The sequence below is a fragment of the Falco rusticolus genome, chromosome 6, assembly GCF_015220075.1.
Source record: "Falco rusticolus isolate bFalRus1 chromosome 6, bFalRus1.pri, whole genome shotgun sequence".
NCBI lineage: Eukaryota > Metazoa > Chordata > Aves > Falconiformes > Falconidae > Falco > Falco rusticolus.
This window is the reverse complement of record NC_051192.1, coordinates 37,045,417-37,073,205: the sequence shown is the minus strand read 5'-3', so window position 1 is coordinate 37,073,205 and position 27,789 is coordinate 37,045,417. Positions and strand designations below refer to the sequence as shown.

The 27,789-nt window shown below is 41.1% G+C and overlaps 2 protein-coding genes across 5 annotated transcripts in view; one reads left to right on the top strand and one right to left on the bottom strand.

Annotated features, from left to right (window-relative positions):
• The window catches only part of SLC2A12 (solute carrier family 2 member 12), a 36,071-nt gene extending 31,751 nt beyond the window's left edge, over positions 1–4,320 (top strand). For both annotated transcript variants that reach the window (XM_037393099.1, XM_037393098.1), the window contains one exon: positions 106–4,320. In XM_037393099.1, coding sequence (XP_037248996.1) covers positions 106–137 — 32 coding nt within the window. In that variant the 3' untranslated portion in view covers positions 138–4,320. The remainder of the gene's footprint in view (positions 1–105) is intronic.
• Positions 4,321–6,630: 2,310 nt separating this feature from the next.
• On the bottom strand, positions 6,631–21,709 carry TBPL1 (TATA-box binding protein like 1). 3 transcript variants are annotated; one of them, XM_037393102.1, is made up of 7 exons: positions 21,520–21,709; positions 14,836–15,021; positions 14,128–14,210; positions 13,182–13,245; positions 10,598–10,701; positions 10,402–10,496; positions 6,631–9,917 (listed from the first exon to the last, which is right to left on the bottom strand). In XM_037393102.1, exons 2-7 carry the CDS (start codon positions 14,968–14,970, stop codon positions 9,874–9,876), a joined length of 525 nt encoding a protein of 174 aa, XP_037248999.1. In that variant the 5' UTR covers positions 14,971–15,021; positions 21,520–21,709; the 3' UTR covers positions 6,631–9,873. The 3 variants fall into 3 exon arrangements, with proteins under 3 accessions (XP_037248999.1, XP_037248997.1, XP_037248998.1); XM_037393100.1 differs by having other exon boundaries at positions 6,631–7,548; positions 21,520–21,708; XM_037393101.1 differs by lacking the exon at positions 21,520–21,709 and adding an exon at positions 21,317–21,418 and having other exon boundaries at positions 6,631–7,548.
• Positions 21,710–27,789: the final 6,080 nt, after the last annotated feature.

Genomic DNA, 27,789 nt, shown 5'->3' with positions numbered 1-27,789 from the left:
CCCTCAGGCCGGGCACAGTTGTCCCGCCGGGGCCCCGGGCCCGTAGCGGCAGGCGCACGCACTGTCTGCCATGGCAAACCGCTGCGGGGCTTTTTGCTTCTCCAGGAAATACGCGAAGACCCCCTTGTGCTGGATGAGCCAGCGCAGAGAGAAGCTGGTGCCGGTGGAACTTGCCAAGAGAGAGAAAGAGCAGCTCTACTAGGCCCGGGGCAATCAGAGCAGCCTTCACCAAAAGACTGATAAAAAGGAAAAAAAGTTCAGTGATGCTCACACTCTGATGGGACACATGGTATCTTTATTATACACGAGATATTCTCTTTTTCATTTCTTAGTAGAATGTCTTTCAGTGGCAGTTTACAGCCAACATTAAAGATTGTTGTAGTTTATAACTGACTGGAAGGCTAGGCTCTCTCTGTTTCAAACCACCATCCCTCATCGCCCCAGAGGTTACCCACCTCTTACAGACAGGAGGTGAATGGAAATTGGAATATTGTGCACAATTCTAGTTATCCATATTCCACAAGAGTTCAGTCTGGCAGAGGTCCAAGGAACAACTGAGATGCCAAGGAGAAAGAAGGGTCTCACAGGAGGAGCCCACCAAAGACAGGTCGGTTTAGTCTAGCAAAGAAGGGACTGAAAAGGGTTAACAACTAGGGCAGTACCTTAGGGAAGACAACGCTATGGAGAGAAAAAATGGACAACTCTAGAGTGTAAAGGATAATGGTAGTGCAGAACAGCTGGGTATGAACTGTTTACTAATTAATTTAGGTTTCAGCTTAATAATACTTGGAAAAGGATCTTGTTTATCAAAACTTAATTATTTAGAACACAGAGCATGTTCAGCTTGTAAGAGGAGCTTTACACACAGTTTCCCAGGAGGGCCAGGATTCAGTGACATAGGAAAAGGCACTACGCCCCAGAAAACCTAGTCAAATTGTTTGGGGGTAGGGGTGGAATTTCCATAATCAATTATGCTTGATTTAATGTGACCTAACAGAAGAGGAGATAGGATTTCTTTGTCCCAGAAAAGTTGGAAGCTGCAAGTACTAGAGTTGATGCCAAAATAATTTTATTTCTCAACATGGGGCACACTAGACTTTGACTTTTGGATTCAGAAAGCAAAAATTGTGTGGTACAGGGCAGCACAAAGGGAGTTAGGAAACCATAATCACTGCAAATAATAAACTACGTCAAATTCTTGTTTATTGCTTAGCAAGTGTATCCTGATACTCAACAAGCCTCTACAACGGGTTATTTATATGGCTCCCATAAGAGAACACAAGTAATTTTTTCTTAGAAGGTTAATAGATTTTGTTAGAATGATCAGTAGATAAATATTTATTAGCAGACAAATAAATGGCTCTTTGTTTAAAGAAAAAAAAAACATGCTTTAAAAACATGCTGGCTGTCTCAGCAGCCACACAACAGCAGCTCTTCCAGCATTTAATTGAGGAAGCAAGACTGACACTGTCAGCTGGACTGCAGATAACTGCTTCAAACTAAGCACATGATCCCACTTTATTTGCTGCCTCATATCACTAAAACCACCTGACAGTGTCCTGCACTGAAGGAACAGTGACTCACCGATCTAGCTAAAGTTTTACTTCTGAGAAGAGCGGACCAGTTCTGATCAGATTCTCACATGGTCACACTTCTAAATAGATACTGACATCGTAAATTTGTAGGAGCACATCTATTCAGACAGTGAGCACGTGTTCAAAACCTGAAAATAAACTATTGAAGCCAAGGGCATGATTTGCCAGAAGTTACTGGAAATTCAGCTACCTCAGGGTGGGAACCTACTGGCCAAATCCACACCACAGCTTTCCTGCATTGTGAGACTTAAGGGAATCAATACCAAAACCCTGATGGACTTTTGTTATAAAGGTCAGGTTAAATAGTTATCATAATGCAGGATTTTTAACCATGACCGTGCAGATCCCATGTCATCTAAACCAAGCGGAACTCAGAATTGCTAGGCCACTGGCTAGCTGCTCAGCTTACGGCTGCCTTATTTGTTCTGTCCTGATCCTAGAGCCAGCAGTCCTCAAAATAACCTCATGGGTGCCAGTGAGACTGGGCTGCTTTCAGGGATGCATAAGATGGTATGCATAAGGCTCAGCAAGATGTGGGTTTTGGTGTACACAATGTACCAAAGATTAAGTAAAATCTTCTCATAAGGGTCCATGCGAGCCCTTTTGACATAATAAGCAACCAAGCACACCCAGGACACACGGACAGTGGGGCTGTGCACCCGAGATGTGGGTGACTCAGACTGAAGGCCCCATCAGAAGCAGTAAACTTGACAGCCTTTTGCTCTTATTCCCTATGGGGAATTGGCAGGTTCCCATCCCAAGCTAAAATTCCACCCTGGATCTCGGGTGCTTCCACAGACATGGAAAACTTTGGGATATCTGCTTAGATTTTGTTTGAGGTCTACAGTTCCAGTATCGACCACAGGAGGCTAGAAGAGGATCCTTTGCCCCTGCATGGGAGACAGCCCATAGCAAAGCCTCCTTGTTTCCCTGACCTGAGCAGTGAGTTTACTCTGCACTGCAGCAGCAAGAACTGGCAAAGGTAAGAGTATTCCTGTAACTTTTGCAAAGTCAGAAAGAAGATGCAAACTGCATTAGAGCTCAGCCATGTAAAAGCTAACATAGCAGTGTGAAATGGGGAGAGCTGGAGCGGGATTTGGAACAGTGGGAGAGAAGCCATGGATGAGGTGGGCACACAAAATGCAAGGAGAGGTGAAGTCAGAGATTGACCCCAGCAGCTGGGGGAAAAGGGGCACATGAAATTTTTCAGCATAGATATTTCATGCATAGAAGGCTGAATTACCTTACATTTTCATGCTTGTGTGAGGAATACAGGATTTTTTTTTTATATATACTGGGTTTTATTTTTTTTTTATTTGGAATGCTCTGTTCAGCATCCTGATATTTGCACTTTTGGGATTGCCTCATGTAGTGATACACAGCCTGAATTTCTTTTTCTTTTTCTTTTTTTTTTTTTTTTGCAAAGAATGGTTTTGAAAAATATCAGTGCCTTCTTGTTAGAGAAAACAACACATTCTATTACTCAAATGGCAAGAATAATAAAATATGGGACACATGGTCAGTGCCATGTGTTGCCTAATGGGTATGTGTCAAGCCTGGCAAGCATTTGCTGAAGGAAAGCAAAGGATCCAGAAGAACTTCTCAAGTGCCACCAATGGGCTGCAGGCTGGACCTGCTAGTACTATAAAGCTTTTTTCTTAGTTCACAAGTGATATTTTCTTTTTATAAAACCTACAAATTACACTATCAGTTCTGAATACTTGTAAAATTATCTTGTCAAAAAAACAGAGTCTGAACCCACCATTTTCTGGGTTTCTGCATGTTAGTACCTTCCTCATTGTTTTAGCATTCATGTCTACTGAAATCTCTCCATCTGCATCATGTTTATGCTGGAGGATGGTTATCAGTATCATGTTTTCTAGTAAATCAGCTTCATAACAAGAAATACGAATGTGACTCTGGGCAGCCTTCCAAATATGCTGTTAGTTTATCAACATCATTCTTATACTAAGGAGTGCCTGAGACTAAGTCAAATGTATTTTTAGTAAGACTGTTGCAGGAAATTCATCCATTTCCTGATCTGTGACTTTACCAGGTAGTGGGTTACCCGCATTTCCAATAGCATCCCCATTTGCTCTGGTTGGTACTGTTTCTGATAAGTTGCCTCTGGATAGCAGACCTTTGCACATGCAATCCAAGCCCATACCAGTTTACAATTTCTATTACATCACATTTAGTGAAAGGAGCTTCTGCGAAATTTTTCTCAGCATTGCAGCTTCCCAAACAAACCTCTGCTGTAATAAATTTTATGACTGTTCTTACAAAAATAAATTTAACTCAGAAAATACCATGGAAATTGTCTCCCCGCCTTACAGGTTTTTGGTTCACAGCAAGCTCTTCTAAACTTTCCCATGCAACCTACTTAGTGCAGGAACAAGTAAGTAAAAATACCATCTTTCTGAAGAAGGCATAGTCCCACCTCTGGTGTAACTGCTGAGACCCTAATAGCTTCAGATACCTCCAAAAGGTTGCTGTAGACAAGGGCTTTTTAAATCATTATAGCTATAGTCCTAATTGTAGCCCTACAGACTTAGCCCTACATAGCCCTATATATGTGGCCCAAATTGCACTGGTCTTTTATAACAAAGCCTGCACATCTGATGACACAGAACTGGCAGTCACAACGTCATCCAACTATGAAAATACAAGATATAAAAGTGACATATCCTACAAATCACATCCTTGACTCTCTGAAGCATTCTACCAAAAAAAAAAAAAGTGTCCCAGATCTGAAATTTTTCAGTATCTTCATTAATGGACTGGATTACAGAACCGAATATGTTGACTAAATGTGCAGGCAATACTAAACTGGGAGGGACTGGGCTGGAATTCAGAGCTTTGCAAATTTGGGGGAAGGGTCTGAAAAAAGCAGGATACGATTCTGAAAGCCCAAGTGCAAATTTCTCTGGTAACGCTAACTGCAAGTGAAAGAATGATAAAATGAAGCTAGAAACTGCAGAAAAAGATGTAGTGGCTATGACAACTCACAAGCTAGCATGAGTCAGAGTTATCATTCTGCTGCAAAAAGGAGCCCTTAGCAGGTTGTATAAATAGAACCAACCCTTCTAAGGAATGTGAAATAAACTTTTTATGGTGCTGCTAGTGCCACAGCTGAGCACCATGTGGAGTTTTGAATGGGATCCACCTGGAGAATCCAGGGACAGATGAACAGTGCTCTATAAAACATGGCCATTAAGGAAGAGCTGATTGACTGACAGGTAAGTTTAATCCAAAGCACCACTGCTTACACTGGAGGCCAGAGCTAGCATGCTGGGCCATGCTGTCTGCCCTAGGGCCCACAGTACGACTGCAGGAGTCAATAGCGAGAGCCTAGGGGGAGGCAGCACGATATGGCAAAGGAAATAAAGACCAACTTGTGAAGAAGGGGAAGGGGGGTGTGTATGTACACATGGAGAAATAAGCAGCAGCAAGACTTACTGCAGACTGAGGTGAGGACCTGCTGATTTAAAGCAGCGATTGGAAATAGCACGATATCCCCGAGTGTAAGCGCACTGCCCAGTGCCCTTCATCATCACAGGTTTTAAAGCATATTTGTCATAAACAGTTTGAGGCTCCGTTGGAGCTAGAAGCATAGGTAAGCACACATTTCAAGGGATCTTTTACTTGCTATTATTCTCAGTACTACCCCACAAGTTTAGTAGCGTGCTTTTTGGCTCCCTTATGGATTGTTACAAAGGCCTCAAACCACTAGCATGGGTCTAAGCCGCACTTCAAAAGGAACAGTTCCCATTTTAGCACATTGCAGCCTATTATTACCTTCCATTTTTGTTCTAACAGGCAGATTTCATACTGCATGACAGTGTTAACAAAAAAGCAAAACTTTCCTCTTTCTCCATAGATAAATTTAGGAGACACATATGCTTCATAAAAGTACCAGAATTTCACTGGTAGCAGTCAAGTGCTTTGCAATTTGATCAAAAGAAAAAGAGGCAAGCCTAATTTAAGACAGCTACTATAGTTATAATGGCCAAATCCTCATCTGTCAGCTAAGGACTACACTTCGGTCCTGGAAAACCCATTATAATGTTGTTCATTGTTACAATACCTTCTGCTTTTTCTTTTTTAAATTGTAGTAATACACTAGTGTTCCCTAATGGTGGTTTGGTCATTGTTCCCTATAAGTTTTCACAAAATCCTCATTAGTGTCAGGAGTGCTGGAGTCCATATTATCTTCTATGCAAACTGGAAAGCTTGCATATAGCAAGCATCTCCTTCCCTGCTCTTTATCACGAACTCCATGACTGCTGGACTCAGCTTAGTAATTTCACAGTTACAAGTCCTCTCTTTCCTGCCTACACTGAGCTTAAAAGGGCTTTTACGAATATATCACTTAAAGCAAATTATTGCTTCTTTCTTTTTGTTCTGAGGGGTTTGGTTGAGCATTTCCCATGCTATTCCTTCCCTTCCATAATTTCTGCATGAAGTCACTACAGACGGCCCCCATTTCTATACCATCCCCTCAGCCAGATTAAATACATTATGCTAGGTATTTACTTCTTCAGGATGTTCTTCCACCTTTCTTTCACAGCTGTGACTTCTGGTACAATAACAGCTCATGGTTTTCTATTTGTAGCACCAAGACTGTATATTACCTGCAGCACACAACAGCAGTGTTACATTTCTCTTCAGTGAGATAGGGAAAAAAGACATACATACATTTATACATATTTATTGTGTCTTTTTAAAAAGTAGCATTTGCAGTTACTTTTAAGCATTCACCTCTCTTCTGCTTCAAATGTGCACTTATTGAGAGAAACATCTACTGGCTTCCAAGTCCAAGATTAACACCAATAACAATACATGCCAGAATCAAGCTTCATTGCTTGTTGGCAGCTCCTGTCATGAAAATGTTATACAGTAAGAAGAGTGTAGAAAAGGTCTGTGTTAATCATTCAGCAATAGCCTGGGGCTGGATTAGCGTGACCATACCATCTTCTTGAGTTGAAGCACAACACAACTTTCCTGAAAATCGAAGCTCACATAGTAATTTTTCTCCTTTTGCATCCAGTCGCTGGACAAGGCAGTTGGTATTTCTACAGTAGCTTCTTTAGTTGATAAGATTTCCCCATCATCTACAGGAAAACACTTGCTGTAGAACTTTATATTTAGAAATGTCTTTTCTTCATGTAACAGCAAGAAAATACTTGAAGTCTGGCATGTAATTAAGGGAACAAACCAAATTTCATCCTCGGATAAACATACGTAACTACTATAGATTTCAATCTAACCCACGCACAATGTTTTACACATACTACAAATAGAAACAGAAGGTATCAGCAAAAGACTATTCTTACATTGTTTCAAATTAATTTGCAACTATACAATTTTAACTGTAATAGAAAAAGGGAAAGGAATATAACAGAACAGGTATGAAGAGAAATATTTTCCAAACTTTTATTTGTGCACATTCATCAGGTGAAAAAGGTAACTTTTACAGCTTCTTTGGTGCCCAATATTCAGCATACAAAAATGTAAAAGACTATTCACAAATAAAACACAAGCTCAAACTAAAAAAAAAAAAAAAAAATTATGTTTTAAAGGTAGTGCACATCGTGACAGCTTTGCTTATGAATACACAGAAATTACTGCAAAAATAAATAGAATGTCTTTTTAAAAGCAGCAATTTCATATCTTGTAAACTTCCGTTTTTACAATACAGCACTGTTAAGAGTAAAATCCAAAAGAACTGGAGTTTATACTGTGGCCACGAGCAAGTAAAAGAGTCTGTATTCCCCTGCTATGGTTGGTCCAGTTTTCCTTTTTGCTTTTAGTCCAATGTGCAGCAGTCTTTAAAGGTGCTTGGTTAGGGAACCTAACCATCAAGTGGTGATTTATAAAATTTATTTCCTGCTTTCAAACACGAATGGGTAAATCTGTTCCACAGCACTGGCAACAGCCTTTACGTTTGGCCCTGAGACATATTTAAAAAAAAACAACAAAGCAGTAGGGAGAGAAAAGTCAGGGAATCAGAAATTAAAACAATCATAATATCTGTAAAATAGCCTTGATATTTTTAATTACCACAACCTTATAGTCAACAATAATTTCTCCCTCATTTCTCCCAATTTAATGTGGTGTTCCTCTGACCGCTTTCACTTAGAAGAGAGTCTCACATGAAATCTGCAAGATGTTCTACAATGGTCAATGGCTGGACTACAAATAATACTGTCATTTAATTTTGTAATAGCTTTTTTGATTTACTGGCTTAAGCAGCCCAGAGAAGGCAGCAAAGGCAAAAGAAATTATTTTACTTATGCTAGTCTTCTAGGAATTTGTATTACTCCAAGCCTAGCCACTTTTATCTCTTGTTTTAAAAAACTACCAACAAAAACTACCACTACATAATACTGGATTTAACCCACGCATGTTTCAAGCAAGTTTATATTTGAAAATTATGGTCTATTACTTCCTGGATTTTGCAAACAGCCCCACCACTGATCTCAGGTCAAAACCTGCAAGCCAGGAAATGGTTACTGTCTCAGGATGAAGCATATGAAGATTAACTATCATGATCTATGAGCATTTGGGGAAAGAAGAAAAATGAGCTAGTGATGCTTTCCAACAGTACTAGATCATAATGCAATGAACAATTACAACTGCAAATAAGCAAGCAGTAACAGCCAGAAGAAATCCATTCTGGACAGAAGTCTGGTGATGCTGATGAATGAAATCAGCAATTTCTCATGTGCTTTGATGATTGTGAACTCAGGGTTTTTTAACCTCGTTTTAGACTTCAAAAGTTTCTTCCAAGTATTGAGAACTGTTCAAAATGGTTCCCCAAAATCATGAATAACAAGTCAGAACTTACTTATCTAAGTAATTATGGAAATATTGTCTAAATTTACATGCTCAGTCAGAAAGAAAATGGAATGGAATAGGATTCTTTCTGTATTTTCAAACTTCTCAAGTTAAGCACTCACCTAAAACAAGCCTGGTGAATGGTTACCTGCCTTCTGGGCAGATACTGCACCTTCCTTAAATTTGTTTGCTATTATAGAAATGCAATTTATAGAGGAAGCCATCAGAAAGTGGCTGCAGGAGTAGGCAAACAGTTCTTGTAAAAAAAAAAAAAAAGCTACTCTCTAGGTTTTAAGACATGTAAAAACTGGATCGTCATTGCAGGGAGGGTAAGAGAAGGAAAAAAAACCCCACCAAACCAAAATGAAATCCCAAAACAACCCTCTCATCACTCATTTTAGAGGAAAAATTAATACTACTTATTACATATAATTTCTTTTTCTTTTCTTTTTTTAATGTAACTCTTAAATATTTTTATACTTGTTCCATTAAAAAACCCACGTTCCTGTTTTTTTTAATAGCATTTCTAATTATGTATCTCAAGAGTTAGTGGCATGACAAATACTATGACTACAGAAACATGAATGGTCAAAAGGAAGCTCATCTGAATGCACTTGAGAGGGAGTACAGCAAGGCTGAAAAGTAATTTAAAACATTTTTAGAACAAGAAGGGTAAGACCGTGCACATTTTTTCCCCTAGAAGGCAGGCCTAGGCAAAACAGAAGCCTTAAAACCCAACTGAGATATTTCAAACTCACTCTAACAAGTAGATCAGAAGGAAGTAAAACTTTGATGTTTACCATATTTGCCTTAATATTAGAATGAGCAATTCTGTAAATATGAAAGTGATTTTGTCCCCTTTACAGAGTAATAATAATCTTACAGGAAGGCTAAATCTTGTTAGGAGGATGGCAAGACACACTGAAAGCCTTTTATTACTACAGTGATGCTCAAGCTTCTTACGTATTTTAAATTTAGTTTCCAGTTTTGGCTAGACCAGTTGCTCTGTTCAGAACATTTACTGTTATCTTGAAATCCTTTTTAGCCCTATATTTTCAGATTACCAAACATGGAGTTTGTCTTCTTTAAAAAACACTTCTGATATTTTGTGAAAAATGTTCCCCATAAAACCTAGGTATTTGTTAATTAAGGAAGATCTGGAAGTAAAAATCCCTACCCAACTTCAGAATCAGTAGCTGAGCTCTAACAACTGCAAGACAATTCCCGCTTATGTGATATAAAGTGATGGTTTTAGTTCTGTGTCATTTTAACAAGTATGCTCTCAAAAACCTGGCTTCTCGCATTTGGAAACCTGTGGTGGACACCTCACAAGCAAACATAACAAAAAATGGAAAATAAAAATTAGCAAAAGAGGAAAAAACATAGCATGGCGTCTCCAAGACCCAGGACAATGACATCTCTGATTAGATCGGAAAAATCACTGATGCCTGTGATTCAGGTGGTGGTTCTCTCTCAGTTGAGCTTTAACAGAAGAGAACACAAGTCTCAAGAACTGCAAGTATTGGTCAACTTCAGTTATGACAAAATGCTATCCTATCCTATACATTTCCATAAATCTCCAGTTTGGAAGCAAGTATTTATGAAAGGGATGTTAATGCTACGTGCAGTGTAGTTCACAACACTATGAAGATGAAAAAAAGGAAGAAAATTAAAATATTTAGGCAAATAATACCTGCATTCTCTAGTCCTATCTCAATTCTGGTTTTATAAAAAAAATAGACTACATACATTCAATCAAAGTAATTTTTGAGCCTACCAATAGTAACACTTCCTCTACAACTCTTCTGGCTCTTCCACTAAAAAACAAACTAGATGCTAGCACTGGGAAACAAAATGCCTTCAATGTATCTTCTGACTGTTTTAAATGTCTTCCTTTCCTAAACCTACTAGCCCTGAAGTTAAATATTCCCAACAAGTTAAGTATTTATTTTTGACATCAAAATACCTGTAACTGTGATACTGCCTGTGGAAAAAATCTGTAAGGTAGCTCTGAGAGTTTTTATTCTGTAACACACGGCAGGATGAAGTTCTGGTTCATAACTAGAAAACAAAATAAAAGGTAAAAAAGATAGATCTAAAACTGGAAAAGAAAAGCTTAAGAAGCATACAAAGACAACAATTCTTTAAAAATCCCACCGTACCTCGCATGAGGTCTGTTATTCTTCGTAAATTCTGGCAATCTGATCTCAAAGGGCATGTTACACACTGCTAAAACATTCACAACTTTAAAATCTGTGAAAATAACCTTTTCAAAAGAGAGGAAAAGAGATATTAGAAATTCAGTTTCCAGCAAGGCAGATATATGGGTAGCAAAAATAAATTTAGAAGAATACTAATCAGAATATTTTGATGAGATTTCAAAAAAAACCCCTTCTGACTGATGCATTTCTTATAGGAATCTAAACAATGCTTAATGGACTCAATCTCTTGCTTTATCCTTCTATGGTACGGTAACCATTGAACTAGGTACTTCACAGTTGTATTATATGGTTATAATACAGTTTAAGAATGAGACACAGAAACGACTCACATTGCTGTACTAAACACCTCCAAACTGAAAATCAACTAAATTAAGCAGCTCATTGAACACCAAAATAAACAGAGAAAAAGCTTAAAATTAATTGTTACAAAAATCTTACACAACCTGAAAGCTTCTTTAATGCCTTGTCATTATACACCATTTTTATTAAAGCGAAGCATATGAATAAAAGTGAAAATGGCTTTGTTTCAAATCTCCATTGGCCAGTATGGCAAGCTGTTCGTCTACTCTGTTACTTTCCAAAACCCAGCTCAAACTACTGGCTTTCAGTTATTTTTTACCACAGCCATTCTAGATGACAATAAAATAGTCAACAGACAATTCCTAAACAAACAAATGCACTGCTGAGAAGTCAGTGTTGCCAGCATCACTGAAGAAACTTTTGTTCATTTACCAAGGTTGCCTAAGCTTAAAATGCCCGTTCCTCAATCAATACTTTTTAGAAGGACTTGCCAGTAGAAACAACTTATCCTTATAAAAAGTCAACTATCGATTTAATCTTGAAAATACACTGCACTTAAAATTGCTTATAAAACTTGGTGCATTCCCCCTGGAAGCACTGTTCACCTCACTAATTTAATGTTCCATTCCAACTTTAAGAGGCTGGGTCTAATGTATGCATTTGTAACAGTAAGCGTGTCTAACTTCTGCTTGGGTCTGATGCAGCATTACTGACATCGTCTGTCACCACTGCCTTTATGTACTACAATCAAAGGGAGCCTCTCTCTGCCAAAGGACAGCCACTGTGTCTAATTGTCTGTGGGTAAACAGCGCAACTGACTACCAGGAAGTTTTAGATTATTAAAATGTGTCATTTTAAGCCATTCACTTTGTTGTTTCATTGCTATGAAATGCAAGTGGTGTTTTTGACTGGTAACGTTAACCCAAACCCAGAAAACAGAAGGGTGTCACGTCACAAGTATTTTATTTGGCTTATTTCCTGCTGTGCAACCTGACAGCACAGAAGTGCTTTTTCTCCCCTCTTCCAATTAAAGAACCTCAAATCTGCCCTTAACAAGATGAGCTCATATCTGTTATTCCATCAGAAATGAGGGAAAATTATGTTCAAATGACAGGCTTATATTCTTCAGCACTCCCTCCAAATAAATCTTTCAAGATATTGTAAATTCTATCCAATTCTATCTATTCCATCTGTGAGTGGTTAATCTATTAAACAAATTTTGTTGTTCATTAGCCAGTGAAGAAGCATTACTCTAGGGCACCAAATGGAACTGAAATCCACAAAATAAAACTGCTTGTCTTTAACCAGCATCTGGAAAATGTATGCTGACACAAAAAGGGCATCCCAGTATGTGAGGTTCAGGCTGATGTTTGGAAAAAACAAGAAGTGTACTGAAGAAGGGAAATTGCCATTGAAGCCATAACAGAGCAGCGCGATCGGATGTAAGCTGGGTAGTTTCTCCTTTCTGAGGCTCTTGATCTCTAGTGTGCATATGTGATAACACTGCCTTGCTTGCACCCTCCGCCTCAAAGGGAACAAACCCCAGAGATAAAAACAGTCTACCAGCTCAGGGGGAGCACACATCCAGTGTTGTAGTACCTCATGTTGTGTCTAAGTTGATAAAAAAGGCTTGCTTATCAAAATTATCCATACAAAAAGCCTACATGACTGCAAGGGTATAAAATCTTGACTCAGAGCGCGCTTGATGGAACTCCCCCTCAGCTGGCCTGAGATTCCCTACCATCATCACACTGCCTTCCCTGAGCAGGTCATATGTCTTATTTACTTTCTTCCACTTGTAGCTTACTATGATGTTTTAATCAACTCTGTAGTCTATTTTTCCTACCTTTCTGTGTGTTGCTTATTATAATACTATCAAGGGTGATCAACATATGATCACTGCCTCCATTATATTGAGTGGTAGTGGTTTGCTTGTGAGCACTGGTTTATGGTGTTTATTAAAGTAATCATATTAATCACACTGTGAGTCCTAGTGTTTGTTTGTACCACTCAGGCCCATAACTGGTGAACCAGATTCCCCACTCTGAGTAGTGGGCAGGAAGTCTATCATTGGGTCACAACAGGAGTGGGAAGTCTGTCAGGTCACAACAAAGTGAAAACATGTTCACTGCTAAATTGTTACATTCCCTCATTTTTGTTTCTTTCTGAAAAGTGGTCTACCAGCATTGCTTGAGTCATACAAGCTCTTTTTCATTAGAATTACCTGAAAACCTAGTTTCTGTAGACTACGAGCTAATCGTCTGGCACCAAATTTAGCTTCTTCTTCACTATAGAGAAAGAAAAGAATCTAGCATTAAAAGAAATGAAGCATATATCTGAGTGCACACATACCACAATAGCTACCTTAGACTACAAAATGAACAGTTGTATCATGTAGTACATGAACCGTGATCACATGAACAGTCTTCATTTTATCCTACTGTACATGCTACATTTTAACTATCTAGATATTCAAATGGGAGTCCTTTATGCCCCATTTAAAGCATATCTTGGCACTTGGCTCCACCTGAAGTGGGAGATGTATTAGATTATACTAAATACCCTTACAATACAAATACGATCACGGGTAGCCTGGATTTAACATACTGAACAATCATCTCCCATACAGAAAGTATGCAAAATTACTGTTGTACCTTATCCTTACTCCACAATACAAACATATCTTAAAGGAATTGAGCTGTTGAGTTTAGTGAGTCTCAGATGTACCCGAGCTGATAGTCTGCTTTTGCTTCTTTCCACTCCCTCAACATCGCACAACTTGATCAAATTCAGGTGGGTTTTTGTGAAAGAACAAGAGATATCCCTCAAAAAAGGTCATTCCTTCCCAAGTTTCAAGTTCTGGCTAAAAGCACAGAAATCTTGAAGAGCTCTCAAACGAAATCTCTAGGATTTTCTTCATAAAGTAGTCTTCTCTGTTTCTCTCCCATAAGGCTGAGCTAATGTTGCTTAAGATTTCAACTCAGACTGAAATAGCCACTTCACAGAGAAAACTTCCTCCCAGATACACAGCTTGGCAAAGATCTGTGTGTGATACAGTGTGAGTGAATCTTAATAGTGGCAAATACTGCCTCTTGCCATCTTAATTTACAACATTGTATTTTAAAATACACAAGAACTTAGAGCTAGAGAAAGAATCTTCACGAACTCACCTTGTGGCTCCTGTGCAAATAACTTTTCCTGAGGACCAAATTGTGGCCGTAATCCTAGGTTTCCTAAGCTTCATTAATACTTTCTAAAAAGAGAAATAGAAGTGTAATATTGGGAATTAGTGGTAGTTAGTTTCATACTGGGGGAAAAAAAAAATCAACTGCTATAGACAAGCTGACTGTTACACTAATTCTTTCTTTTTGATAGCCTTGAATTGTTCCTTCATCTCTTTCAGTAATTAAAAAAAACCTAGCTCCCAAGAAGATCAAAATAAGCATGGAATATCGCAGCTAGTGATTCAGTGTTCACAAAATTGATTAAATGAAGGTATTTTCTTCTGAATAAAAAGCTGCAAGCCATGAGCATTGCGCTAATTTTTTATTACAGTGACTCCCACATTACTGACTCCTTATCAGGATATATTTTCTTGACAAAACCATCAAATTTTGAGAGGCAAAATGGACTCTGAGGTGTAAGAGGTCTCAACACATACCTTATTCCCAATATTCACCTCACTAGCTACAGTCTTCTGAGACAGTATTTACCCACTCCCCTTAATGTGCATTTAGTGTATGACAGACTAAATGCCTGTCAAGACAGAAATACAGAAATAAAACTATGCTTTTCTTTATCCACCCTACAGAGATATTGATGCCTAGCTTAAGAAACATTTGTAAAAACAGGTATTTGAGGTATGTTGGATCTCTTACCCCAACATCACGCTTGTATATCACATTTGCTCCTTCTAATGCGATCTTCCTCAAGTTTAAATGACATCTTGTTCTAAAAACACACACTACATTTGTGATTAAAATGTCCAATGCAACATCACTGTCCGCATCCATTGGGGTGATTTACAACTCAATTTCCCACCAGCTCACCATGAAGATCACATCCTGAGAAACAAAAATAACAAAATTAAACATACCAGCAGAAAATTGCCTATTAATACCACTGTATACATCCGGCCCTTAAATGAGACAAGAAGCAGAAGTGACTACACTCTGACTCATTTAAGTTAACTTTGTGTGGGGAGGGGGAGTGTCTGCATCCTGTATGCTAGAAAATACGTTACTTGTTTGAAGACATGCTGCCAGACTTAACAGAAATAGTGTATATACACACATGCACATATGTATATATGTGTAATATATATGCCAGTTAAATATGTTACAACTCTCTACCGACTATATTAGGACACAGTAAAGATTACTGAAACTTCTTCCATAGCCCCAGTGGATAATCTTTCCTCAGCTCATTTGAGGATGTCATTAGACACCTCAGGAAAAAGCACTTCTCTGACTGCTGAAGTTGATAATTCTGAACAGCTTCACATTTCTGTTGGAATGGACGAGCCTGCTGAATAACTCCGAACTAACACAGGTTACACAAACTGCAGCCTGTAGACAGCCTGCTACTACAGCTTTCCCATCTTCATCCAGCACTCTTGGCCTATCTCTCCCAGTATAATACCATAACAGAAACTATACAGAATGTCCTGGTGGCAGCAACAGCCTGGGCTGAGTCGCAGTGGCCTCTCACCCCCTTCTGCACTGCCCACAGGAACTGCAGAGAACGAACAAATTCTACATTCAGAATAAAATTGAGTGTTGCTGAGGAAAAGCATGAGTAACTGAAGGCACAGGATGCCCACCCCATGCCCGCGCAGCAAACTAAGGCAGCCAGGAAGCATCCAATCTGCCTGTGCACTGTGAAGGTGACATTCCTAACACACACTTCAAGAGGGGGAGGAGGATCATAAGACGGGGGGAGTTGGGCTACCGCTCAACCCAGCCTGAAACTCCCTGACATCTCTTCTGGGAGCATACCAAAGCCAAGACAGCAGACATTTCAAGTCTCAGGTGAAGCATTTGGGGAGAGGGGAAAAGAGCAAGAACACTGGTATATAGTGAAAAGGATTTACATCAAAATACTGTAGGTCACTACGGAATTTTTCTTTGTAGAAGAATGTAAAAATCTTACATTTAACTCCAGAAGTAGCTTAAGTAGAATACAGCCTGAGATAGAGGCAATATTATCTCAATCCATTCATCTAAAATTTTAGCAGTATTTCATCCAAAATGAACACAACAGAAAGCAAAGAGCAAAAGCAAAGAGAAATAGTCAAATATATGAAATGCTTTACATGGTCACTGCCATGGAAGAAGCAGAAGACCATGCATCGAGAACTACCATATACATATCTAACACATGGTAACACATTTATATCACTTTATATGTTTTGGCCTTACATTCTGTATCAGAAATCTTCAAAATACAAAATTAACATTACCAGTATTTTCATCTAACTGTGATGAAACATCATGCCATAGCCTCTAATCCAGAGCTCACTCAAGGTGCATATTTGACTACAACTTACTGACAATAGAGAAGTAATAAACTACAAAGCAGATGTGCATGATGTACTGGGTCAACTGCTGTGATGGTTGCTGTTTCTACTGTGCGGATTGTTCATGGCTGAAAGACTTATTCTGTAGTTGTTGGCTTGTCCAATATGAGAAAAGGCAAGATGGGTGATAACACAGAAAAGAGATGAAGAAACAGCAAGAGAAAACCAGAAAAACCAAAGGATGTGTGTGTGGGATGGGAGGAGGGGGAAGGGAAGCAGGGAATGATGAGAACAAACAGTAACTAATCAGCATTCCCGGATCCTTTTTTTTTTTTTTTTAAACACCAAAAATTATATGAATCCTCAAAGTTAGAAATGACTTATCCCATCTGGTTTTGACGGACTACTACAGATTGGGTTAGTAATTTATGGCACCATATCCAAAGATAGCACATATGCAGATTTTGAATGGCATGCATACAGGCAGGGCCAGCTCAGAGCAAGGAGGTGGAAGCTGTGGCATCTTCAGACAGGCATTTGTTTTCCACCCTGGCTCCAACTCCTGGCTCTCGCCAAGTTCACTTACTGGAACCCAGGAACTATTGCCATGTAAGAAAACAAGATACCTCCAATCAGCAGCGTCGCCCAATTATCAGCAAGTGTTTACTGGGAACCTCAATCTCTACATTCTGAAAGAATACCAGTGTCGTGCATAACGGCCTTGAAAGGTTGCTAACCTCTAAGCAAACCATAACACTGTACAATAACATCCCCATAAAACCCTGATGGCTTGTCTTAAGCAAATCTAAGGAGAAAAGTCATGTGTTCATTCAGAACAAAGGAAAAAGTGGTTGAAAGAAGAAAAATACAATTTAAAAGGAAGAGATCTATCATTAAAGGGGGATCTAGAGGAAAAAAGAACATTAATATGCTGTGGAGCTGTCAGTAAGGATGTTTTCAGCAATTATGGTGTATTCTGGTTAGAGGTACAATCTACTCACGTAGATTTTAATGGGAGAAAAACTATACAATATTACAGTAGTCCCCATTTTCATTAGCCATGTTCTGAAAGTTCAAGAAAGTTCTGAAAGTTTCTGAAAGAAAATTCCCAGATATTTAGGGAGGTGCTTTTTAATCTGAAATTTCGTTTGAACTGTAGCTAATATTCTAGACTATTTTGTGACATTCAGTTAAAAGGGGACATAATTTGTTATAGAAGTAGTATCTGACTTCAGCATAAAAATACTGAAAACTGCCTTTTTTCTGCTTTAATGTTACTTGATCTAACAGAAACATGTTAAACTTTTCACTCAAATATCGAACATTTCAAATATTAATCACCAAGTTTCTCATTCATATTGAGAAAACTCTTTATTTGCTGCTGTTAAATACCACCTGTGTTCTTTGAAAACCTGAATCATAAGTGTCAACAATTCTGAATACATCCATTCCCATTCAGTGTATAAATACAATGTTAACCTCTTACAATGCATGGTTTAGAAATAGCAGCTAAACCAAACTGTTTCTAGACTTGGATGCTTCTGTCCAAGCAGTAAACATAACCTGTTACAACCTCTCTCTGCCTTAAGTGTTCATTTGAATGTCACACACTGTACTGACAACAAAGAAGAAAATCTAGAGAAAAGACGTCCTGCTACCTTTCTTTAGAAAGTCTCGAAGAAACCCAAATAGGAACCATATGAACAAAAGCAAGATAAACATTTTTAAAAAATAGTAATATATCCACTATATAAAAAAAATCTGAAGAACATGTTTATAAAAAAAGTGTAACAATGTTCTCTCTAAAAAATTATATATATATATAAAAGAAGAAAGATAGATGTCGTTATTTATACATCTTTCCAGTTGCATGGTTAGCTGGAACACAGAAGTCCTAAAAACCACTTGGATTCTCCTCTTTCCCAGTTTTGTCTTGTCTTCTGTGCTATTGATACACACCACTGTATCCCTGCTGCATAGCCCTGACCCCATTACATTATTTCACAAAAAACTGAATTTCTCCATTTCTGTCTCCTATCTGCAAAATGGGGAAAATAATGCTCCCATGCTTTTACAAATATGTTTTGAGATCAAGCAACAGCCTTACATATAAGCCCATTACTATTCCATATTTATGCAGTTACACTTGCAGAACAGAGGGACTAAGTAGAAACCAAACATCTGGTTCTTCCCAGTTCTGCATTTGCAAATGCCTAAGTTGATTTTATTGACCCCAGCTTAGGTTTTGTTGGTTAATTTTGCCCAAAGGTTCTCTCATCTGAACCTTAGAATTCTGGCAGCTTAAATCTCATTTCTAAAATTATATTTTACCAGTTAATGCTAATTAAATAATAGGCTAAAATTGAAAATAAAATCATTTACTTGTCTATACGTGCAGCATTTCTTTTGAATTATGTACTTCATTCAGCTTTCTCCAGCACCAAGAAACTAGCCAAATTTGATTTCAAATTCTCTTGCACCAGTGTAACACAATCTACCCCGGCACAGAAAGAAACCTTAAATATATCTCTGCAAAAGTTTGTATTTTATTTAAAAAGGAAAACTTAAAAGTTTATTCTTTCTTTTCAACATAGATTTCAGGGATACATCTGGAATATTACCCTAAGAAATAAAAAAAAGAGGTGGGGGAAGTGGATAGGCAAAGCATGATAATGCACATAAAAAAAACCCAACAACAAAAGCTAACTCAAGGATATTTGACACTGTAAAGTAATATATTCTACACTGAAAACAGAGAAATTCCCAGAATAAGAAATACTTGGGAGGAAGGAATGAGCACTTAAGTTCTTAAACAAAGAATTACCCATACATCCCCTGTTAGGCCCACAACCCTATTTTACATACCATATAAACAATTATGAAGACAAACACCCTGCACTGAAATCTTACAATCTTCAAAAAGTTCCAAAACAAACCAACCACGCCATCATCATCAAAGAGAGAAGAAAGGCACTTGGGACAGGGTATATAAACAAAGTATTATTTTAAGCTTTTGGCTACCTTTGATCCAAGAAACTCAAGAGCTATGAAGGCAGATGGGGGTTATCTAACAATGGTTACGTTAATGTCAGAACTGTTTAATAAACACCTTTTCCACCAGCAGCCTAAGTATAAGCAACTTCTACTGGTTATTTTTAACCTTGCTCCAAAACAGTTCACCAACTGACCAACCTCACAAACAGTTCCAACAGCCCAGCTGAAGGGGTATGTCACTACTGTGCCAGTAAACAATTTGTCAAACTAATGCCTGAAATACATTTCTGAAGAAGTTAACAGGAATCTCCATATGAGAACAGAGAACGCATAAAATAAAACCCATCAGGAACAAGTGAGGAGATTCAATTGCATCCTTCCACTGAAGGTGCCTTTTTTTTTTTTTAAGATTTGTGTTCAGCCCCCCAGGAAACAGGTCTATATGAAATGCTGGAAGTGACAGACCTCTGAAATACGCTTGAATTCTCTGATACGATACAGTCACAGTGTCAGGTGACTACCCAGAACTCAGAGCAAACAGCTACTACTTGTCTGTATAGAAAAATCCTCTGGTCTGAACAACTAACTTAGTTAAACACTGAGCTAGCGGGGCATGGTTTTACTTTTTGTTGTCTCTAGTGGCAAGTTAGTTTGTCCCTAAAGAAAAAGCCCATGTTGTAGCTAATATTCTCACCCTTCAAGATTTGCACAGTCATCACTATTTCCTACAGAGCGAAATAAATATATTTTGGAGAAAGAAAATTTCCAAATAAGAATAAAAGCAGTGTCAAGGTAGTGATTTGTCCAATTAGACCAACATATAGAATGATGAGACCAGCTATACCATAAGCATGTAGACTACAAATGCCCAATCCTGCTGTCAAATCTCTTCCATAAACCTACTGCACCCCCATGGAGCTGGGGTCTTCCAACACAAATACAGCTGCAGGAATAAAGCCAAACAGTTTATAGAACAAGACCAGGAAATGTATTTAAATAATTCATAACAGGCCACTTTCCTCAACTCTTTCTCATTGAAAAGCTCCATTCATATTTAAAGCAAGATTCACTTGCATCCAATTTTGTGCCATCTTTTCCTTATACCATCCAGTAACAGCTGAATGCCAAGCATTAAGCACAAACCTTTAAGTCTTTATGATATATGGAAAATTGTTCTAAGTATGACAGAAGTCAGAACTGACCGGTTAGGTGGCCCTTACAACTTCATAAACATTGTAAGAAAAATAAGTCTGTTTTGCTGTTACAAAGTATTTTAACACAACAGGCAAGGCTCTAGTCCCCCTCCCAGTCAAACATTCACCATCTGCGCATCTCGACTGAGGAAACAGCACCGCTCCTCCTGTTCCCGCTGCTGGGAATCTCACCCAGAGCCCTACACGCACCAGTGTCACACCACTCAGGTTAACAAATAAGTATCTTTTTTCTCCCCCTTTAACCCCAGCCGAAAACTTCTGCGGCCAGCACAGCAGAAACAAAGCGCAAGAAGGCGGCGGCCCAGCCACGCCGCTCCCCGGCCGCTCGGCAGCGCTGGGCTGTGCCTGCGCTTCGGTACCTGGAGCAGCGCCGGCCGCCGCGGCAGGGACGGGGCTGTACAAAGCTCCCGGGGACGAGCACGCCGCTTCGGGACTGGGCCGCGAGGCAGCCCCCCGGGGGAGGCTCGGCAGCTGCCGGGGAACGGGCCACTGCCCCCCGGGGACGCTCGGTCCCCCTTCCCGGCACGGCGGCCCCTGGAGCGCACCGCCCGCCCCAGGGGGGAACGGCACCGCGGCGGGAGGAGCCGGAGGGGCCGCGGCGAGGCGGGGGAGGCCCCACGCCGCCCCCCTCACCTCAGGCTGAAGGGGACGGCGGGCGAGCGGGGGGCGCGCAGGGGCCCAACGGCCCCCCCCACCCCCGGCACTACCCGCGTCCCCCAGGGCAGGGGCTGCGGCCGGGCCGGGCCCGCCGACCCGCGGCCCCTCGAGGCGCTGGCGTGGAGGAGGAGGGGGAGGAGGAGGAGGAGCGCGGCCCGTCGGCGGGCGGCAGCCGTTACCGTGCGGGCGGGCGGGCAGCGGCGGGCGGGGCGGCGAGGGGGTGCCGGTTGCTAGGCGCCCCGCCGCTGGCGCCCGGCGGCGTTCCGGGTCCTGGGCCGACTCCCCGCGACAATAAACATTCCCCAGCGCCGCGGGCATAGACGCGGCGCCGGCTAGAGCGGCCACCGGAAGTCGCGACAACGGGCGGGGAGGAACGGGGCCGCGCTAGCGGCGTACTTCCGCTTTCGTCTGCCGCCCCCCGAGGCGCGGCGGGCTGAGGGCAGCGGCACCGCCCTGGGCGGGGAAGGCGGGCGGGCGGCTCCGGGCCGCCCCGCTGTGGCCTAATCGGGCAGTTACCGCGCCGGTCCTCGCTCCCCGGTGCTGGGGCGCGCCTGCCGCCTGGTGTAGTACCGGCGCTGCCTCAGCGGGCCAGGCTGGCGCAGCGAGGCTTTTACCCGCAGTTGTGCCGCGGCTCCCGTCGTGAAACGCCCCTGAGCAGCCGCGTGGCTTCAGCGGTCCCTAGGGAGCTGCCGAGGCCGCCCAGCGGGCAGGGAATTGTTCTGGAGATACTTTTCTGGCCGTGCAGCGGGAGGCCTCGCTGTGGGCCGCTCTGAGAGCCACTGCCTGCCTGCTGCCAGTGGGCCTGTGGTACACAGCTTTTGGCCAGCTGATAGAGGCTTGATCCCAACCACATCGTCTGAGCACCTTTGCCAACAAACCAGCAGATCTGATCCAGTTTGCAGATCAGATGGTGTGAATGCTCACAGCATGTATTTCTGTGAGGTTACTTGCCCTCAGACCTCTGTAGTTCACTACACACACATTGATCGCTGGCTTGGCAGCTCCACGTGTGCTCTCTGACCAAACTGTGTGGTCAGTGCTGGTCTTGATGTGATCCAGCAATCATTAGTTGAGACTCAGCAACAGCATGCTGCCACTACTGCTGCTGCTGCTGCATAATGTGCATGTTGCACTGTGGCAGGGTTCTGGTCGCTGCCTGTTTTAAATTTAAAGCATTTATAGCAATGTTGTTTGGTACCAAAGGGATAGTCTACAGCAGCAAACTGTGGTATCTTGGTGTGTGAGCGGATTACTGACCTCAAGTGAAACAAAGACAACTGAGAAGCCTCAAATCAAATATTCCCAAGTCCCCTGAGGACTGTGTGTCCCTCAGCATTTTTTTGACATTTTAATGTTAAAATGACTAAAGTAAGACTGCTGCTCTGTACTTTTCCAATATGCAGCTTATTTAATCTTTGCAAAGTGGGCGCATGGGGCATGCTTTGAGGAGAGATGGAAGGGGTCATGGGGACACAGTGGGGGTGGTTGGGATGGCACTGGTTCTGTCTGTCCAGGCCAGTCCTCCAAATTGGGCACTGTCCCACCTATGGTGTTTGTAGGGAGCAGAGTCTATGCTGAACTGCCTTTCAGCTACACTTAACATTTTCTCTGGGAAGAGCTGTTTGGTGTGCTTGCCTTGGGAAGCCAGAAACAAATGGGTGTGGCTGCAGTGTGGCCAATTAAGGACCCACCACCCAGATGGAAGAATGAAATAAAGTTGTGAGGTTGACTTTAGATTTATGAAGACACATCAGTCTTTATATGAAAAGTATATATCTCTATAAATATGTATGTATGTTTATATGCATGTAGTGCAGAGTATTCACTGTATTGACAGTTTTCTGAAATTTGGGGTTGTAATTATGTGCTTCCCATGTGTGAAGTGATAGAAGAATAGCTTTAGTTCAAGATATAGGGAACAGTATGAAATTTAAAATTTGAAGTCTTCAGAGTTGGGATGTTCTCCTCTGCTAGATTCAGTCTAATCCTTGAAATCCATTACTAGGTTCACTTGTCAAGAATATTCATTTCAGATTCTTGCTTCAAATCAGCTGCAAGTACATGAATGACAGTATTGCTTGTTAAGGCCGGCTTTGCTTCCCTGCTGGCAGGCTGGCTTTGCACCAGCCTGCGGCAGCACTGCCAGCCTGTGGTATCTGACAGAAAAGGATTTACCACCCTCAGGTGAAGATCGTCAAGTGAGGTGACCTTTTCGAAACAGGGATTCTGAATTTAGAGCAACTGTTACAACAGTTGGAACTCTGCACAGATCAGCAGCATTTTCCTGGAGTGTCTTAAGGCTGTTTTAATTCTTTGTGGGCTTCAGCTTAAAGGCTCTGAGTCATTACAATTAACAGTGCCAATGTGGGCTAGACTGTTACGATGTCTTCTCCCTGACAGTTCTTTCAAGGTTCTATATAGTTGTATCACAAGAGATGCAGATTATTTTTTTTTTCTGAATAACTGATTGCATAGGCAAATTATGAAAAAAGCTTTATAAACCCTGATTTTGCTTGAATTCTGACTGAGCTTCTGTTTTTTTAGTATACTCATAAAGGTCTACGTAAATCTGACACAAAATGCCTTCTAGCAAATACACATCCATTTTCTGTCTTCACACGCTTGCTCTTTTCAGGATATAAGTTTTTCTAGCAGGTGTTCCGCAGAAATGTGCAGTCATCACTGGACATTAAGGAAATTGTTTTTTACTGATAAAGAGATGAACCTTACCATTTTGAAGTTTCGGCTGCTTTTTGGCGTGAGCTTTTCCTGTTTAGACTACAACATGTTTTGAAGATTTCATCTTTAATTATTTATTTGGAAAATCTGCAAATACATGCAAGTAGTTATGATCACATTAACATGGAATGCAAAGAAGGGGATTGGGCACATACCAAATTTGACATGTAAGTTTATCAGCTGTGCCTGCAATTTTATTCCACACCTATATAGTTACATAACTGATTATCCGGTCTTTATGTTCCCCCTCTCCTGGTCTCCATCCCTCTGTGTAATTCAAGTGGCTTCCTTCACTAGTATGACTGAGATGTTAAGGATTTCCCACCTGCACGAACTGTGTCCTCATCTGCCTCTTGCTATTGCTTGTTCTAACTTAGCAGATGCTGTACTGACATCAAACAGGGAAGGCACAGAGGCCACTTCTGACACTGTTACTTCCTTACCATGTGACTTCGTTTTCCTACGTGTTTGTTTCTCAGTCCCTAGTTTGGGACGTAAAGAGGAGATGGAGTTATAGGGAGGCTGTTCCCTGTGCTTGGACATTCTGCAGCATGAAATCATGGGCTTCTTGGGACCACCAGCACTAGCACAGTAAAAATAAGGATAACTGAACTTTAGGACACTGCCCATATTTTTTTCCCCTGTAATTACAGCAATGAGAGTGAATGAAGATGCCATTTAATTATGTTGTTAATCAGCTGTAACTGCAAGTTTCTGTAAAAAAAATCACACATCAAACTGAAGCAAATGCTTGGTTATCTGGATTTTCTATTTTTACAGGATTAATTTTCAATCGGATAACATCCAGTGCAAGGTAAACTGTAGTGTAGGGGGCAGAGAAGAAAGCTGGATGGCCCTCTGAGGCAGCCCACAGAGAAGGCTAGATGAAGCGTTTTATGCAGCTGTGTCTTAGAGTACTGTGGGCTCTGTGCAGAAGACTATATTGAAGTATTTGAAGGGGAGGTACCAAGGAGCAACCTGTCTTTCGCACATTCCATAGAAATGACATTGTATGGACTGGTCATCAGCTACATGCGCATGATACAACAGGTTAATTATGAGACATCTCCCAAGCTGGCAGGCAGCAGGGAACAACCGTAAACCTATGGCAGGAGATCAGCCAGGGAGAAATCCTTCACTCCAGGGCTTGGTTTATCAGGTGAAACTGTAAAGTCAGCTGTGCCTTCTGACACTTTTCTGATGATGTATAGTATGGTAACCCATGCCATTACTGTTAAACTGTTACCTCCCTTCTGTAAGTGGCACTTAAACCAGCTCCACAATAGTAAAAAATCTGTTTAATTTTATAATATATTATTTTATATATTTGTATTTATATACATAATTAATAAATATAGATACTATATAGTATGTAAATATTTGCGCCATATTTATCTGTAGTATATATATATTACCTAGTGTATATGTATATTTTATGTAATAGATATAGCTAGGTATACTATTTAATAAAATATAAGCCTATGAAGAACATGGTAGTGAAGTACCCCAAAATAAAAGTCAAATGATCAGGGTAAAGTTTTTCTTTAGGATACATTTCTTTACAATAATTTAATAGGCACCTGTAGTTTCAGCCTCTACAACTGAATGGTATTTACAGACTATGCATACCAACCTTTGTTGGCAGTAATGGAAAATCACGGTGAAATTGGTAAAATCAGAAGACCAAGTATGAGGGAAACTGGGGAGAAAGTTTACGGGGAGATAGTAACATTGGCTCCTCAGCAGTCTCCCTGCCGTGCTACGGGTAGCTGTAGCCAAACAATCTGGGGAAGCTGACCTCAGCTCGCCCTGCCAGCTCACATCCTGGCCCAGCAGAAAGATGTTAGGCATGCACAGACAGCACCCACTGACTGTCTGAAGCCTTCCTGTGGACTTTAAGTAGGGGAATATCTCAGTTCCAGATCTTTGCGTGAGATTGACATGCTGCGGCTGCTTGGCAATGGCAAGAAAATGATACTGAGGGCATACGTCAAATTTTGGCATCAGGGAACTCACAGCTCAGGTAGAAAAGGTACTGCAGAGCTTAGTAGAGTTGGGCAACAAACAAACAGGGGTTTTCAATGTCACAATTTAGGATATGATGTCACCTTGAACTTGGCCCCTTGCTTCTAGTGACCTCTAGTCCTAACGTATATTACTTATAAGATACAAATAGCAAAGAGTGTCCTCACTAAGAATGTTTGGCCCATAAAAGAAGATAGCAGGCTGATCTAGGAAACAAGTGAGAAGAGCTCGAGGCTGGGATGAGACAAAGGTATCAAGTACCTTTACTGCTCATGCTTCTAAGGCTGCAGTAACACAGATAAATAAAACAGGGCCAAGGCTTATTTCTCGTAGTGCTTGGCTGTTAATAGGGTCCTTGGCGTGCCTTCAGCCTGTCTGACTAACTTCCTCCCAGAAAATATCCAAGCACGGTTTGAGAATAGTGTGTGCCAGGGACTTTGCCCTTTGGTGAGAGTGGAATAAAATGCAGGTATGCGTGGATGTGACCCTGGCCACAGCACTGGCTGTTGGAGCCAGAGAATGGTCCATAGCCTGTTTTGTCTGTACTAGAAAGCGTAGATGCAGACACATAGCCTGAAAGAGAGGATCCTTCCCCTACACTCTTCTTATTCCTATCTTTATAGTGAATTCAAAGAGCAAAGATCCCTGGCGATTTCAGCGTGCCTAGGAGAACAGCTCATAAGTTTGTGCACCAGAAGAGCTGGTGCCCTGAGCCTATATCAAGCTTATGTGTGAACCTTCAGCCGGTCAGCTGTCAGCTTTGTGCCTCTTTGCCTTCCCAATGATAGCGACCTCCTATAGAAAACCATTTGGTCATGAAGTGACAGCAAATGTTCCGAGGTAACTGCCATCTTCTGTTTAATTTCTGCATTGACTCTGAGGTGCCAGCAGTATGAAAGTTCCTACATAAGAACAAAACTGTGTTATCAGTGAGGAAGAACTGCCCCCATTCTGGTCAGTTCAGCCATCAAAAAGCATCACAAGAAACAGGATGCTGAAGCAAGAGGCCGTGCTGACACTTGGATTGCTTGTTGCACACGATGGTCTTTGCCTCATTCCTGATGGGGGAGGGAAGTGCTGCTGCAGCAGCCTGGGAAGCCATCCAGTGGGCCAGTTATCTATGTGAGCACATCCCTGGGAATGCTCACTGCCTGTGCCTGCTCCTCCTCCCCTGCTGCTGCCGTGCAGGATTTTGCAGATGTTCCTCCCAGAGAAGGCAGCTGCAGCTCTCAACCTCTCGGTTTCCATCTCCCCGGTGGTCTGGCTCCACTGGGCTGTGATGGAGCTGCTGATAGTTCGTGCCTTCCCCAGCCCATCCTTTCATCAGGACGGAGCAGTAGTCAGAGGAAGAGGAATTATTCTGTGCCTTTTTCCCCCTTTCCTCCTGTCTCCTGTGTAGTTGTACCCTTCCTTTTTTTCCCCTAGTGTTTCTGATCCCCATTTCTTAATCAGCGTGTATGTAAACAATCGAGAGAAAATTTGAGTGTGTAGATAATCCATATTTACAGTTGGATACAGTCTTATAGTTTACACAGCAGCCTGAGATGTAAGTAAGGGTTGGGGTTTTTCTCCTTGCTTGTGGAAAGCAGCCTTTTAGAATTTAAAGTGAAGGAAGGATTTGCATTGTTTTTATTCTCCTGCCTTTGTTATGATCTTTTTTTCCTTGCAAGGAGGTTTGGATCTTT